At 44.5% G+C, this 14,400-nt stretch overlaps 1 protein-coding gene across 2 annotated transcripts in view; it reads left to right on the forward strand.

Moving 5' to 3' along the window:
- LOC146980101 (serine/threonine-protein phosphatase 2A 55 kDa regulatory subunit B beta isoform) overlaps window positions 1-14,400 on the forward strand; it is a 44,844-nt gene that overhangs the window by 16,663 nt on the left and 13,781 nt on the right. The window contains exon 1 of one of the 2 annotated variants that reach the window (XM_085788304.1): window positions 6,602-7,474. The exons of the other annotated variant lie outside the window; for it this stretch is intronic. Coding sequence (XP_085644430.1) covers window positions 7,405-7,474 — 70 coding nt within the window. The 5' untranslated portion in view covers window positions 6,602-7,404. Of the gene's footprint in view, window positions 1-6,601; window positions 7,475-14,400 lie in introns of those variants that run through there. 2 annotated transcript variants of the gene reach the window in all.

Consider the following 14,400-nt stretch of genomic DNA (forward strand, 5'->3'; position numbering starts at 1 on the left):
TGGTGATATGCTCAATCGTATTTATCCAGAGCACAAACTGAATGTCTTGGTTTGACAGTAACCTAAACAATTTCCTTTTCCTATCAAAAAGGAATGAGATTTCGATTAATATCAAAATAGGCTATTAATGATCTGTAAATGAAAAATATTGTTTAATAAACTAATTTTTCCCTCTGAGAAATTAGATTTTTTTTAAAATCATATGTACAGCCCTGACAACAAGAAAGTTAAATATTTAAAAGGAAACATACAGTATACCTGTAATTGGTCATTTGCCTGCTAAGCTTCAGATTTTATCTGATAATGTGTCTTTTGGAGCTGGTGCATTGACACTGATAATGGCACTTAATGCCGTCTCTTTGGGCTCACTGAGTTTTTGCCAACATTTTATGTAAATGAAAGGGAAGAAAATTCTTCTGTTTGTTCCAGTTAAATTATCATATGTGCTGATGTAATGTCCTCAGAGTTGTTTCATTTTTACGTTCACTGGTTCAGTGCTTGTACAGTGCTGCTCCAGGGCTGGCCTCTTCGCCATATATGAATTCCATTTTTAGGGTGGATTTTCCCTTTAACCCACTTCAGAGTCATTTTCTGTTTGCCTCAGCGTCTGCTGTGTGAAGAGCTGTCCACGGTGCTGAACATAAGCTGTGCATGGGTCTCTGGTCATGTATGGGGAGGTGGCTTTGTAGTCACTCACTAACCTGCTTAACCTACTTTCCACATGCCGGTCTTTCATCTGTCCACAGAGAGGAAAGTGCTGTAGGATAAATATAGCATACTTAACAGCACACACGCTGTCAATCTAAGCTTTCTCAGCAACAACACAAATGGTACTGGTGCTTTGTTGTTTCCCTGTATCCTTTCTCTTAATGCACTGCTGATCATTTCCACTAATGAAATACAGCCTCACTCCGAACATGAACTCCCCATGTTCGGCCCATTAACCCAACTGGTAGAAAACGTGTTGGGACGTGCTTGAACCTTTATTAAGATGAATGTGACCAAAATAATGACATTTTGAGATCTTAATTGTCCAATTGTGTAGACAGCTGTTGTGCTGCATTGCAATGCCAATGCAATTGCAGTTTCCTAGCAACCAGAGAGGTACAATGCAATGATTTTCTGTTAAGTGGCATCATTTACTCTCGGCAAGAAAAGCCTGTATATTCACGCAAACAAATCCAAATCCACAATGTGTGCTTGCGTCTTCACCTTTAGGCTATTGTTTGTGTGGAATAACTGCAACAGAAAAAAACAAAAAACTATTGCGAGTGTGTACGTGTGTATCGTAGGTGCCAGCGTAGCTATGCAGACGTCCATACGGGTCATGTGTGCATCTGTATACCCTCGAGGTGTGGTCGAGCCAATGGAAAAGCTGTGTTTACCGTGAACAGAATCATTTCAGTTGATTAATTTTCACCTAAAATGCTCCGTCCTGTGCTAATCATTGTACATGCGTTATTTTCAATTAATTCATTATCAAGGGAGGCAGAGAGGGGGGAGGTTGGGGGAGGGGAAAGGAGAGTCAGGGGGGAAACAGAAAATCCAATCCTGCTGGTCTGAAGACTCTGTGCAATGGAGCATTAGTCTCATCCTGATGTAATTGGAATGACACCAAGAGTAAAGCCTGCTGATTTAGGGACAGCCTCTGGGCTTGATTTAATGCCCTCTACCAAAACTATACATTCATCTTTTTATCTTTCTGCTTCCCTCTCCCAGGCCCTCCGTTCTTCTCCGTATCCCTCCCCCACCCTGTCTCGCGCTCCATTCAGTCTCTACTGCCATGCATCTCCATCTGTGCTCTATTACCAGAACAGTGGCCGTGTTTTATTATTTTTAAAAGCCAGAAGGTTATAAACTCCCAGCAGAGTGCATTTCCCAGCATTTTACTAACTCCTTATGGCATTTAGACACTTGAATGACTGTGTTATACTCTCGCAGAGGTTATGTTTTAAAACTGAATAAATATGTCCGGAGGAGAGTGCAAAGTAAGAATAAGCAGGTGTAACCAGGCCAGGGTGCTGCATCCCTAGTGTTTGCTGCTGCTCAGTCCCCTGACAGATGGACTGCCAGGGCAATCCTATTACCCCCATGTGTTTAGCTGCTCTTAATGCCAGGTTGGGTTACATGGCTGATGGAAGGCAATGCATGTTTGGAGGGAGAATCTCATGGTACTGAATGATGATCATCCTGATTTGTTTGATAACACGGAGAAGATCTAAACCCAGTGAACAGGCAGTTGAAATGATGAGCATGACGACTCTGTAGCTCAGCTGGTGCTGTCTGATACAGCTCGTCTCACTGAGGGATGTCATATTAAATCAGCTCAACTGCTAAATAGGCTTTACTGTATATATTTCACACACTGGTTTCATCCTTGTCAAGCAAAGATGAAGAAAGTGATTTTTAAGTTGTGTTTGTATGTTTTATTATGTCTTTCACTGTCTTCGACCCTCTAGTCTCAAAATGTCAAAACGTCTTTTTCATAAAACGCTGGTACTGAACCGCTGACACAGCAAATTATGGATTTTTTGTGAACCACAGCGTGTCTTGAAAATAACAATGGATGACATATCTAACTGAGACACTCAGTGACCGTACGATACAAAACCTCGACACAGATGAAGTGAAAGATTGCAGCAGGTTGAATCATAATACCAATTTTTACACTTCTGTTACTGAAACCACAGTGTTCTTCAGTCAAAGTATGACACATTTTATCAAGCGTCAAGTGAATCTGATATAGTTTGACAACACTATGATGTGTAAACTGCGTTTGTCTTCTGTCAGATATTCTTCTATATCCTTTATATTGTGATAGCTGTTCCTTTTAATCTCTTGCTGCGTTAAACCATTGTGGCCGAAATTGTGAGTTGGTTAAACAAGAATAACTAGTGGCAAGTTTTATGGATGACAATGTCGTAATTAGTCCAACAAGTATGAGATGGATAGCTGTGAAAATGTATGCAGATATCAATTGTCCCAAGAGGATGAATCTTATTGAATTTGGTGTTTCCCTGACATTTCTACCTTATGGTTGAAATGGGGGGCTTTAAAGTGGCAGTCTGTTAACGGGTTAAACATGAGAAACTACATATACCTCACATCAACATGTTAGCATTGATATTGTGGGCATGTAATAGGCCTGGATGATAATTTGATATTGATCGATAGACGCGTGGTGCGATAGAAAAAACACAGTTTCCCTTCCTTTTTCATTATAGCGTATCATGTAGCTTAAAGGGATAGTTCAGCTTTTTTGAAGTGGGGCTGTATGAGCTACAAATGGCCATTAAGTTTAATATCTGCAGTAGAAAGGTCTCTGCTCCCCCTTACTGAGAAACACCGGCGTATCACGCTGCACCGAGACACAGGCAGTAAACGGTTGTCAATGAGGGACAATTAATCAGCGTACTTTTGCCGCCTACGAGAAGTCCTGTCTCAAAATAATACGGCAGTTCAAGAAAACGATAGAAAGAAAAAAATTACAATGCATCAGCTGTTTGGATCAGTGGTGTGGAGGAGGCGGAGTGATACAGTGCGTCTTTATTCCTTTATTAAAAGTAGGTCATTAAGCAATAGCATAAAAGGTCCGGGGCCGCACTTAAAATATTTTTTGATAATTATCGGTATCGATCAATGTGATTTTTAAGAAGTCTATATGCTTTTTTTCCCTATATGCTATATGCTTGCCCTAGCATGTAAGCATACTTAGGTTTTATATCCTCATTCTGAACTATTTGTGATCATGGATGTGCTGAAATACTAGATTTTTTTTTTTGATTTTTTTTACTGTTTTATCCCAACACTTAGAGGAAATCATTATATGCATATTGCAGAACCAGTGTTCATGTACAATGGTAATGACATACTATTATGTCTCAAGATCCATGATTATAATATCATATATCGATTTGAGCAGGCATATTGTTTCATTTATGCTCAGTGTATTGAATTTGATGGAATTATTGCACAACAATAAGTTTTATTTAGTTGTTCCATTATTTTTTTCAAATTATTACCAACAATTTAAGTATATTTTGGATTGATCTACGAAAACCTCACATTCATTGTATTAACTGGATGAAACCAATCAATATCTTAGCCTATTTAAACCAAGCATTATCCAGTGGTCAATATTTAGTATTGACTGAAGTCCTGAGATATGAGAAAATTGCTGTGAAGGTGGAGTATAACTGTGCCGTGCAGCTGCAGTGTTGTCAAATATCTATACTATGTGTGTGCAAGCACGCGCTCATGTATGTTGCTTGGTATGCAGACAGCGTCTTTGTTGCCTGTGGCCCCACACCAGCTTCCCCAGGTCAAGCAATTACCACACATCAAGGAAAGCAATTGGGCATGACTAAAATATCATTGCCATGTGATTGTGTCCCTATGTTTGGTGCTGCTAGAGCCCAATTTAACCCACTTTGTCCATACGATCGAGGAGAATTGAGGACACGCTCTCCAATTCTGGTGGCCCCTAGAGCATTTCCTGCAAGTCTGACACACAGCAGCTGGGCTAGAGACGCGCTGTCACTGGACTCCCTTACCCAATGGAGTGGGAGATGGGAAGTAATGAACAAGAGGAGTGAGGAAGCAGAGGAGAACAAGTGGCAGGAGCATTAAATGAGCCGTCTGTGCAGAAACTTGCGTATAGGCTCGGAGAATGTGTGTGTTTCGACCTGGGATCTCTTCTTAGGTCATGTGACTTTGCATGCTAAACTGGTTTCCAATCAGTGTTGTTGCTTTGAGGTGATTTCTCTGTGGCCCTGGAGCCAGTGTGGGCACGGCTTGGAGACTGAGAGTGGGGGGAATTGAGAGAGTGAAATGGAAGGGGGATAAAGGGAAAGGAGATTGGCATATATGCACAGGAATGGGACCGAGTCTGGGAGGGAGCGGGTGAATGTTATTAGAGAGGTTGCATTGATCCCAGGCCCTGGCTCAGAGATCCATCCTCCACATATTCCTTCATTATACAGTCAAATATGTCTGTGCCTTTAACTGCCACTCCTGCCCTTCATGTGCGTGTCTCGCTGCCTCATAATCCCCCACCACCTCACCTCCCAACAAAATCTGACAGAACTGAACCTCTCATCCATGTGGCCTCATTCTTATACATCCATTGTTTCACTGATTTCATTTCAATTTCATTCACTCTCTCTGCTCAGCTGTAACTTAGCCAGTATCTCTGCGGGAGAACAACGCTGTGTATTTCTTTTGTCCTCCTAGACCCTGTTTAAATATTGACAGAGATGGGAAACACCGCTGACCACTCAGTCAGATCAGAGAGGGTCAAGGATGGCAGAGTTTCTGTGCAGATTTCATTAGGGGAGCAGAGGACTGTAAACATGGAAGCATTTGAATCACAGGCCTTTGCCGACGCTCCAGCAGCCTTCATTATCCCCCTGCATGGATAATGCCCCGTAATGTATTCCGATGGAGATGGAGGTTGGAGGTTGATGGGGTGTAAAATAGCATGTGTAGGAAGGCCCTGTTTTTTTTTCCTTCTACGAGCAGCCTGCCTCTCTCACAGCCAGATCCCCATTAGTACAGGAGTAGAGGATTGGGTGTGCAAATGGTCGCGTGGATTAGAGAGCTAATGCATTTAGGAGAGGGGGCTCCACAATCTCTTTATTACTCCTGCCCATGTGAGTTGAGGCCCGTGCAGGGGAGATACCCAGTCCCTTTGTGGAACCAGAGAGATTTAGGGTAAAGTGAGTAGATAAGGGCAGGCATGCACTGCCAGCGCACGCGCACACACACACACACACTCACTCATCAAAGATTATGGTCTGACCAGAAGAAGGCTCGTTGTGTGTGATGTTATTAAACTCAGCATGGAAATGAGATCTTTCCAGAAAGAGGCGCAGACAGCGGCCTTACTAATCTAATTAATCAGCGTCTGGGTTTTTGTCGTTTTCTTCTTCCGCCTCTCTCGGCCCTCTCTGTAGCTCTCTCCTCTCTCCAGTCTCCTCCTTCACTCCTTCACGCATCCCTCCCTCTGCCTCTCCTCTCCTCTCCTCTTTGTGGCCTCCTGGTAATCTCTGAATCTGAACTTCATGCTCACACTCTGTAAGTGGACAGAAATGTGCCATGTCATGCGCTCTCTAAGACACATCTTATAAAGCTCCTCTTGTCCTCTCCTGAATAGCTGCTGTTAGGGAAAACTGGGTCCACATGCAAGAGAGAGGAGAGGGGGGAGCACAGACGGAAGACTTGGTGCTAAAATGTGCTGTGACAATAATGTGCAGTGTGGGTGTCTCAGTCTGCAGCAGGGTGGAGGCATGGTGTTGCAGGATCTGCCAGGCTTAAGAGGCAACCTGCTACCTTGGCCATAAGGCAACTGTCGGCTTTACAGCACCGACCTGGCTGGTGGTCACCAGGCTGTGAGTGAACACATTTTGAACTCTTCCTCTGCTGGTGGTGCTGCCTGGTGCTGGTGGTTCGACTGAGCGTCACGCTGCTGCTGGTTTTTAAAGAGCCAGCCGCCGGCCGGCATGGGAGGGGCCCGCCTCCCCTTCCTCCCCCCCCTCCTCCCCCTCCTCCTCTTCCTCCTCTGCTGAAGCGCAGCAGCAGCAGCAGCGGCAGCAGCACAGTGGGTAACTACAGCACAGCTCTGCGCTATCCGGCACAGTGAGTCAGCTGAGCTGCCGGGATCACACAGGCGCCGGCTCGCGCTCCGATGAATGAATGAATGAATGAATGAATGAAGTGACAGAAAGGAAGGTAAAAGAGAAAAAGAAGGGGGGACACTTCAGAGGATCTGGAGACAGAAAGGCGAACGCGCAACTCTGGAGAGTCTGACATGGAAATACTGAAGCAAAAGCTTGTTGACGCATAATCCCGCCCGCCCCGCTGGCACTGGGAGGGGGCAAATCTAGCCTGCCTAAACTCAAATCCTCCAAAAGAGATTTACGGAGTGAAGCTTCTGCGGGTTCGGCCACCTTCGTGGAGACAGCAGCACCTTTCAATCGTTTTTTTTTTACACCGGCTGCACGCGCGTTCCGAAGCGATATAGTGTCATATTTTTTTTTAGGGAGGGGGGAGTTGAGATAATTATCTGAAGCAGAGGACGTAATGCGCTTTAATAATTAGGCTGTTAAAGCCACTGCTGGAATCGGCACCGTGCCTGCGTCGCGGACGGTGGTGGGCTGTTGGATGCTCCCTGAGGCGCGGACAGGACCTGCCCGTACAGCATCACCACCATCACCATCCTCATCCTCATCATCGACAACATCATCATCATCGGCGCAGGTATTTGATCGTGATTTGTGTTGATTACGCCGGAGATCTGGAGCCATGACAGGCCCCCCGCTGGTCCCACAGCCCGCCTGCTGACGGTACCGGGCAGGATGGGAGCAGGTCTGCCGCGTTCAGGATCCCGAACCAGCCGATTTATCAATGGAGGAGGAGAGTGACACCCGGAAAATCAACAACAGCTTCCTTCGCGACCACAACTATGCAACCGAAGGTATTTAAACAGATGATGCTGAGGGGAAAATAAGAGTCATACTAAGCCGTTACTCAGACTATAAGCCCCGCAAATAACCCGAGGCTGTTGCTAGAGGGATGCTAGTATCACAGCAGAGATATGTCACTGTAGGATCATTAAAGGAATCTATCAGGCAAGTGTCACAATAAATACATATCCCTCAGCTAGACTTGTTATATTCTGCCTAAACTGCATACTGGTTCGTTTAAAACCAATATAATTGCACTATAAGCTGCTATAGGGATATTAAAGAGGATATTCTGGTCGTTTCACATAAACATTCAGATTAGTGGGTGAGTGTGGTGTCAATAGGAGATGATGAGGTGGCTTCCAGTTCTACCTGCTATTCTAGGATGAGCATCCTGACCAAAGGGAATCAGGGCTTAGATCAGTAGGCTATATGGACCACAGGGAGCACGGGAATAAAGCCTCCATCACAGCTGCTTCAGGGCCTGGGGTCTACAGTGAGCATGTGAGGGGAAAAAAAAGCTGTTACAAAATGATGAGAAAGTGTATTTACATCAGTCTGTGTTCACTTGTTGAAAGAATGAGACAGAGGCAGGGACGGTGGCCTAATTTGAGGAGGAGGCAGCACATTGAAATATGGATCTCTCTCTTTCTCTCTCTCTCACACACACACACACACACACTCACACACACACCTCTTTACTGTACATCTACATAACGAAGCATTGAACAATAGCTGTTCCGTGCAGAGCTATAAACGCTGCCCCTGCACACGAGTGTTTCTCCCTCATTGACCACGCATGAGCCTCTCGATTATCAGCCTGTTAACTGTTTGATGCCCTAACAGTTCCCTCATGCTCCACCAATCAGCTCCACCTGCCATCCACAAGCTGCTTAGATCACCCATCAACATAAAACACAAAGAGTTATCATTAATCTCATTACCACCTCAGCCCCCTTATGCAGCTATATGGACATTAACTGCTGAAATCAGTAAGACCATAAAGGCATTTGGGGCCAGAGAGCCTCTAATTAAAAACAGTAGCAGTTTTGAACATCACTGCATATTCTTTTTACTTTTTTTTTTTTTACTACAGATTACTACAATATTTCATCAACTTCGGTTTACAAAAGAAGATTTCTCTGTTCTAGGGCAACAGCTAATGATGACTTTCATTACTGATTCATTTGCTGATTATTTTCTGGTTTAATTGCAGGCAGCAACGCTGTATGAAAAATGAATTGTTTTATTCCAAAGCTTAATACATTTTAGTCATTTTCTGGTTGGCAAAGGACTAAAACAATGAATTATCAAAATACTTGAAATAAATGATTAATGGCCAGAGCGTTGCACCTCCCCCACCTTCCTTCTTAGTCTGTTCATAAGAAATAATTTATTGTCCATGATTGTACAGTTGTCTTTATTGCTAAGCTTAAATTCCCTGCACCGTGTTGTATCTGCAGACTGGTCAGTTGTATTAATAGTCTCTGCAACACTGGGAAAGCCTTTAATCCATTTCACACCAGACACATTTTACCTCCCACCAGCATAAGGTTTAACAAGAAACAAAAATTGGACTAAACAGAAACAGATTTTAATCTGAAATGATGGAGCATCCCATAATTGAGCTATCAAATAGCAACTTCACACCATTTATCTCAAGGCTAGAAAACTGATGTAGAATAGAGGTTGTTGGAGGGTTGTGTGTGGCTGCAGGGTGGGTCAGAGCCACAATGGCTTCTTGCATTTGCCATCATCTCAGGTTACTGATGCCACTGCAGGTTGGAGGAGAGACAAAGTCAAAGCCCAGAAGACAGACAGCCTCACTCTCATAGCGTCTTCATGTTGTTGTTTTTTCTCTTCATTTAAATACAGGAGCGCTGCGCATCATCATTTGCTCCACTCCTGGCACTTACAGATGATTCCCTGTCACTGCTGAACATACAGTCACTGGTTCATAGCGAGAGGAAGTGAAGTGGGGGTGGGAGTGGGAGTGGGTGTGATGGATATCTTTGTTTGATGTGTGCGCTGAGATGAAAAACAGGAGGGGAGCTTCTTGCAGCTTCTTCCTGTCTCTCCTGTCTCACTCTGTCCTTTTCATTTGATCAAGAGAAAGTGGATTAGAGTTATACAGGTTGTAAAATGTGTCTGTCTAAAGCTAAAGACTGTCTGGCCTGTGGCCCATCTGTGCTTTTCAAACAAGGAGAGTCTACTTTTGTTATTTTTTATAGCTATAATTTACGACTGATCGTCACACCTCGTATATCATGAATGAGTGTGTGTGTGTGTGTGTGTGTCCGTCCATTCACCCTCTCACTCCTTGTCCCCTAAATGGTATGAAGTCAGTCTATAGCCAAAGATCATACAGGCTGGTGTCTGGGTCCATTGCCCATCCTCATAAATTTCACCAAAGTGCACATGCTCCATCAGGACCAGTCCATACAGACCACACACACACATACACATGCATGCTCACACACACATACAGAGGTCCCTGCTGAGTGGTGTTGAGCTGGTAAGGGGTTTCCCTCAGGCTGTGCTTGCCCACAGCAGCAGGACACTTTAATGATGTCACATTTTAATGATGTCACTCTTGCTGACCTTTGCCTAGCACCAATCCCACGCCTCAATAGGTCTGTGGGTGGCTACACTGACTGTGTGTGTGTACGCACATTTATGTGAGCAAAGCTGTGCTGGTCATTCAATAGTTGGGTATGAGATTTTCATACAGAAAAGTTCCCTCAACCTTAAAGCAAAGTTTCCAGACTCATTGTTGTTTAGATGAAAGAAAATTACAATAAAGTCTCATTTTCATTCACCAGCCACCTGCTTATGACGTGTCACTGAAGGTGATTGGATGGATGTTTCTTGCCTGTGTGTATGTTTCACTGCAGCAGGGTGTCGAGTCAATGGACTGTTACACTCCAACTACATGTGTCTCGCTTCATTTTCATAATTTACACCATGAATGGACTCGATAATGGAATGAAATTGTCAAATAACTGAACACCACATTGGGTGTAAAAATTTAAATAGCTTCCTTGCTGTGAGGCAGGACCTAACCTAATGTTTGCTGTGGTATTGATTTCTGGTCCTTTACAATTTAGCCACCGGAACAATGACCTAAAGATCTATTGGTAGGACATGTAATCCCTTCCTCTCTCTCTCTCTCCCCAGCCCCCTCCATCTCTCTCTCTTGCCTTTGCTGCTTATAGTATGTCTGTCTGAAGCGAGTACAAGCTTGTGTGTGATGTGACCCCTCTAGCCCCGCTGAATACTGATGCAGTCCTGTAACAGAGAGCTTACAGCCTTTATTGCTGCTGCTGATGAGAGCTGAGGCGAGCCTGGCTGCTTGTGCCAAGGCAAACGGCCCGGGGCCACACTTTAGGACTACGGCATAAAAAAGACTTAGCCCACCATACCCCCCAGGTCCCATCCATTATTCACTATGAAACACTCAAAACGCAGAGCCCCGCCTCAGCACATAACATGAGGAAGATGATGTCTATGTGTGTGTGTGTGTGTGTGTGTGTGTATGGGGGTGGTGTATGCTTAATGGCAAGCTGTGAAGTTGGGGCGAGTCACACTCCTTATTCAGCAGCTGCTTTCATCCCCTGATTAGCTTCTTATTAAGTCTGCAGCTCCATGAAAATTTAATGAGAATTTATTAAAGAATACCCGTGGTGTTGCTATTGTAGGATGATTGCGAAAAAATATCCTATTTCTCAAATGCAAAATAGCTTCCTGGTCAGTGGATTTGAGGTGCTGCTGTGATAGATTTCCTGTGTGTGAGTCACCGGGTGCACCGCTATAGCCCCGCAGGCTAAGCAGTGTTTGACCTTTTTGGACTTTATAATGACATACATTTGTACGTTTTGATAGCTAATTCCTGTGTCGAGGAAGCGGCATCGCTCGAAATGCCTCATGTTTTCGGTGATAAGGTCATTGTAAAGACATGATTTCAGTCTGTGCAGCAGCGTTCTCATCTTTGATTCATTCCAGCCTTGAAAACAGGGGAAGATGAAAGGGATTGCACCAAAGCAACTGAGACAGACAGCCAGAGAGGGAGAGCCAGCTTTTGTTTTGGAGGTGGATTATAATTCTGTGAGCCCCTCCTCCCCCTCCTACATCTTCAATTTCTAAGAGAATAGCAAATAACAAGCCTCTGAAATGGTTCCTCTTGGTATTCTTTGTAGCATTTGCAGGAATCCATAACTTCTTTCACTCTTCCTCCACTTTCGCCCTGTCCTGTGTTGTGTCTGTCGTCAGATGTGTGCCACGCCGATGTGTTAATGAAGTGTGAGAAGTGAAGCAGTAACACGTCTCGCCCATTTCACCCTCAACTCCCTGTGGGGGAGTGTGGGGATACAGAAAAGCGCACAGACTCAGACACACAGACACAGACACACACACACACACACACACACACACACACACACACTATACATGTACAAAAGACAAAAGCTCACACCCAGTCTCAATCTCAAGGGACTGATCCTGGAGAAAACCAGGTTAATTAGCTTGTTCACTCCAGATCTTACAAAGAGTCATGCTCTTCAGATGAAGAGAGCTGCGTTGTGCTCTGTTGCTTTGTGTGCAGCTAATAAAGCCTAATAAACCCCTTAATCATACGGCCAGACCAGTAGGTAGCAGGGTTTATTCCCATTCTGATTGATCTCCATCGTTGCTGGTGTGAAAATGAAGACGTTATCAGCTCCTAATTCAGCACAGAAATGGTCTCTCTTCACGTCTCTGTTGTGGAGAATTTGTGACAGATGCGCGAGTGTGCGTTCGTGTTCCTGGAAGAAAAGAAGTGCTGACTGATTCGTTGATTATCAGAGAAGGAACGAGAGCGGCCAGTGAAAGAGAGTGCGAGAACGGACCTGAATTATCCCCCCGGCCTGATCCTTTGACGCAGGCAGCTCAGCACAAGTGCAGTAATCCTCTCTTCTCCACATCTAACGCTAACAAAGCATTTACACGATACCATGTTGCTCACGTCCCTCCCTCTACCTGGAATTACTGCACAACACTTACGCAACTAGCTTTCCATGCTGTCACACCATTTTGGGTCTGTGTCTCTTACACAACCCTCCAATGCCACTGGATCAAGCCTCAGTTTGTTTTTTTTGTTTTTTTTCTCTTTTTTGACCCATGACAGGATTATAGGCTGTCTAGAGGTTAGCTGGGGTACTCCTATTTTGGTCTGCTTGTGTCTGCACTGATGAGACTCACTGTACGATCTTTTCGTTGACCTACTTAGAGCAACAAACCTCTATCCCCAGACTCCCCCCCCCCTCCCAATCATTTCTTTTAGTAGGCCCTTCTGTTATGCGTGATAGATGTTGCACGCCCGGGCATCTATAACTACATTCAATAGCCTCACTTCCCTCTCTGTGTTTCAGTTTTCATTCCAGAATCAATGCATATCTATGTTTCCATCCAATCGGTTTGACGCCCAATTCTATATTGCATGCTGAAGGGTGTTATTGCAGTTCGGGGGGGTTTGTGAATAGAAACAGATAAGCGCAGTGGCATCCTTGTTTCATTTCACTTGTACATGCACGCACCACAGCAGCAGGCAGACAGGTTTGTCTGTGTTATTACTGGTGATAGATGTGTGTGTGTGATCTCGAGCATCCCTCTGATGAATCAAGAAGCGCTGACCTGTCTGTGTCGCACCTGGCTGGCCACAGGATTTATGGGCTTCATCTAGTTACGGTCCGCTGATGAAGTTGTGTGTGTATTTGTGAGTGTGTGTGTGTGTGTGAAAAAAAGAGAGTACACATTGCACAACTTGATCGGCCGAATCGCCAGCATGCTGCTAATCCCGCTCCACCTTGAACCTGCTGATGCTCACGTAATAAAAGTCTGATCTGATGCAAGCGGAAATCATGCAGGAAGACAGCGCCCACCTGCAGCTCTCCTGCTTATCAATTTATTCCCTATAATGAAATTTCATTTGTGGGACAAAAAAAAAAAAAAAAAAAACCCTGCATGTCATTTAAAAACAGTTCCATCAGTGGCTGAGGGTGAATAGATTGCCTTGTCTTGTTTGAATACATTTGCATGAGGAAACACTCATTTAGGGAAGCGTTCCATCACGTTACTTGGGAGTCTCACCTCACTGGCTCTTCTCGATTCTTCATTCACCGAGATGATTGAAGGATGTGTTCGTGTGTAAACTCGTTAAACGGCATCCATCAATTACTGTTTCTCCTCAGCGACTTAATGTGTTGATGATGAGGGGAGGAGAGAGGAGCGAGGGAGTGGGGGAGAGACGGAAAGAGAGAGAAAGAGAAGAAGTATGAAGGACAAAAAAAGAGAGAAAAGGGGACAGGCTTTGATTCAAGAATGCTGACTGCTAAGCCGATTTCATTCGATTCACACCAGTGGCTTTGGCTTGATGGTGCTGGGGAAGACACTATTGTGTGTGTAGGTGTGTGTGTGTGTGTGTGTGAGGGAGAGAGAGAGAGTGAAGAGAGTGATGGGGGTTTGCATATATATGGACATCTCTGTGCATGGGGTCAATACATGCAGATATAGAAAAGGAGATAACTCTGGAACATGATGTGTGCGTGTACAGTGTGTATGTGTGGGGTTCTCCCGGGCTGTAATTAGGGCAGTGTGTGTGTGTGTGTGTGTGTGTGTGTGTGTGTGTGTGTATCTGTGCAATGTTATTAGTTTCTAGATTCAAATGTGATAAGGATGGCACCCCCTCCTCCCCACATCACGTCATCATCACGCAAGGCTACAAGAATCCCAGTGGTCACATCTCTGAATGTGGCTTTCTCCTCGACAATTAGATAAACAAGGAGAGGACACACACACACACACACACATACATACATACGAAAACATGACGCTTAGTCATTTCCACCGTGCACAGCAGCTTTATGTGAAGAGATGAGCCGGTCTACAGGGACTCTATTGTCTG

Source organism: Trachurus japonicus, chromosome 10 (assembly GCF_045865225.1).
Source record: "Trachurus japonicus isolate A0001 chromosome 10, Traja_1.0".
Taxonomy (NCBI): domain Eukaryota; kingdom Metazoa; phylum Chordata; class Actinopteri; order Carangiformes; family Carangidae; genus Trachurus; species Trachurus japonicus.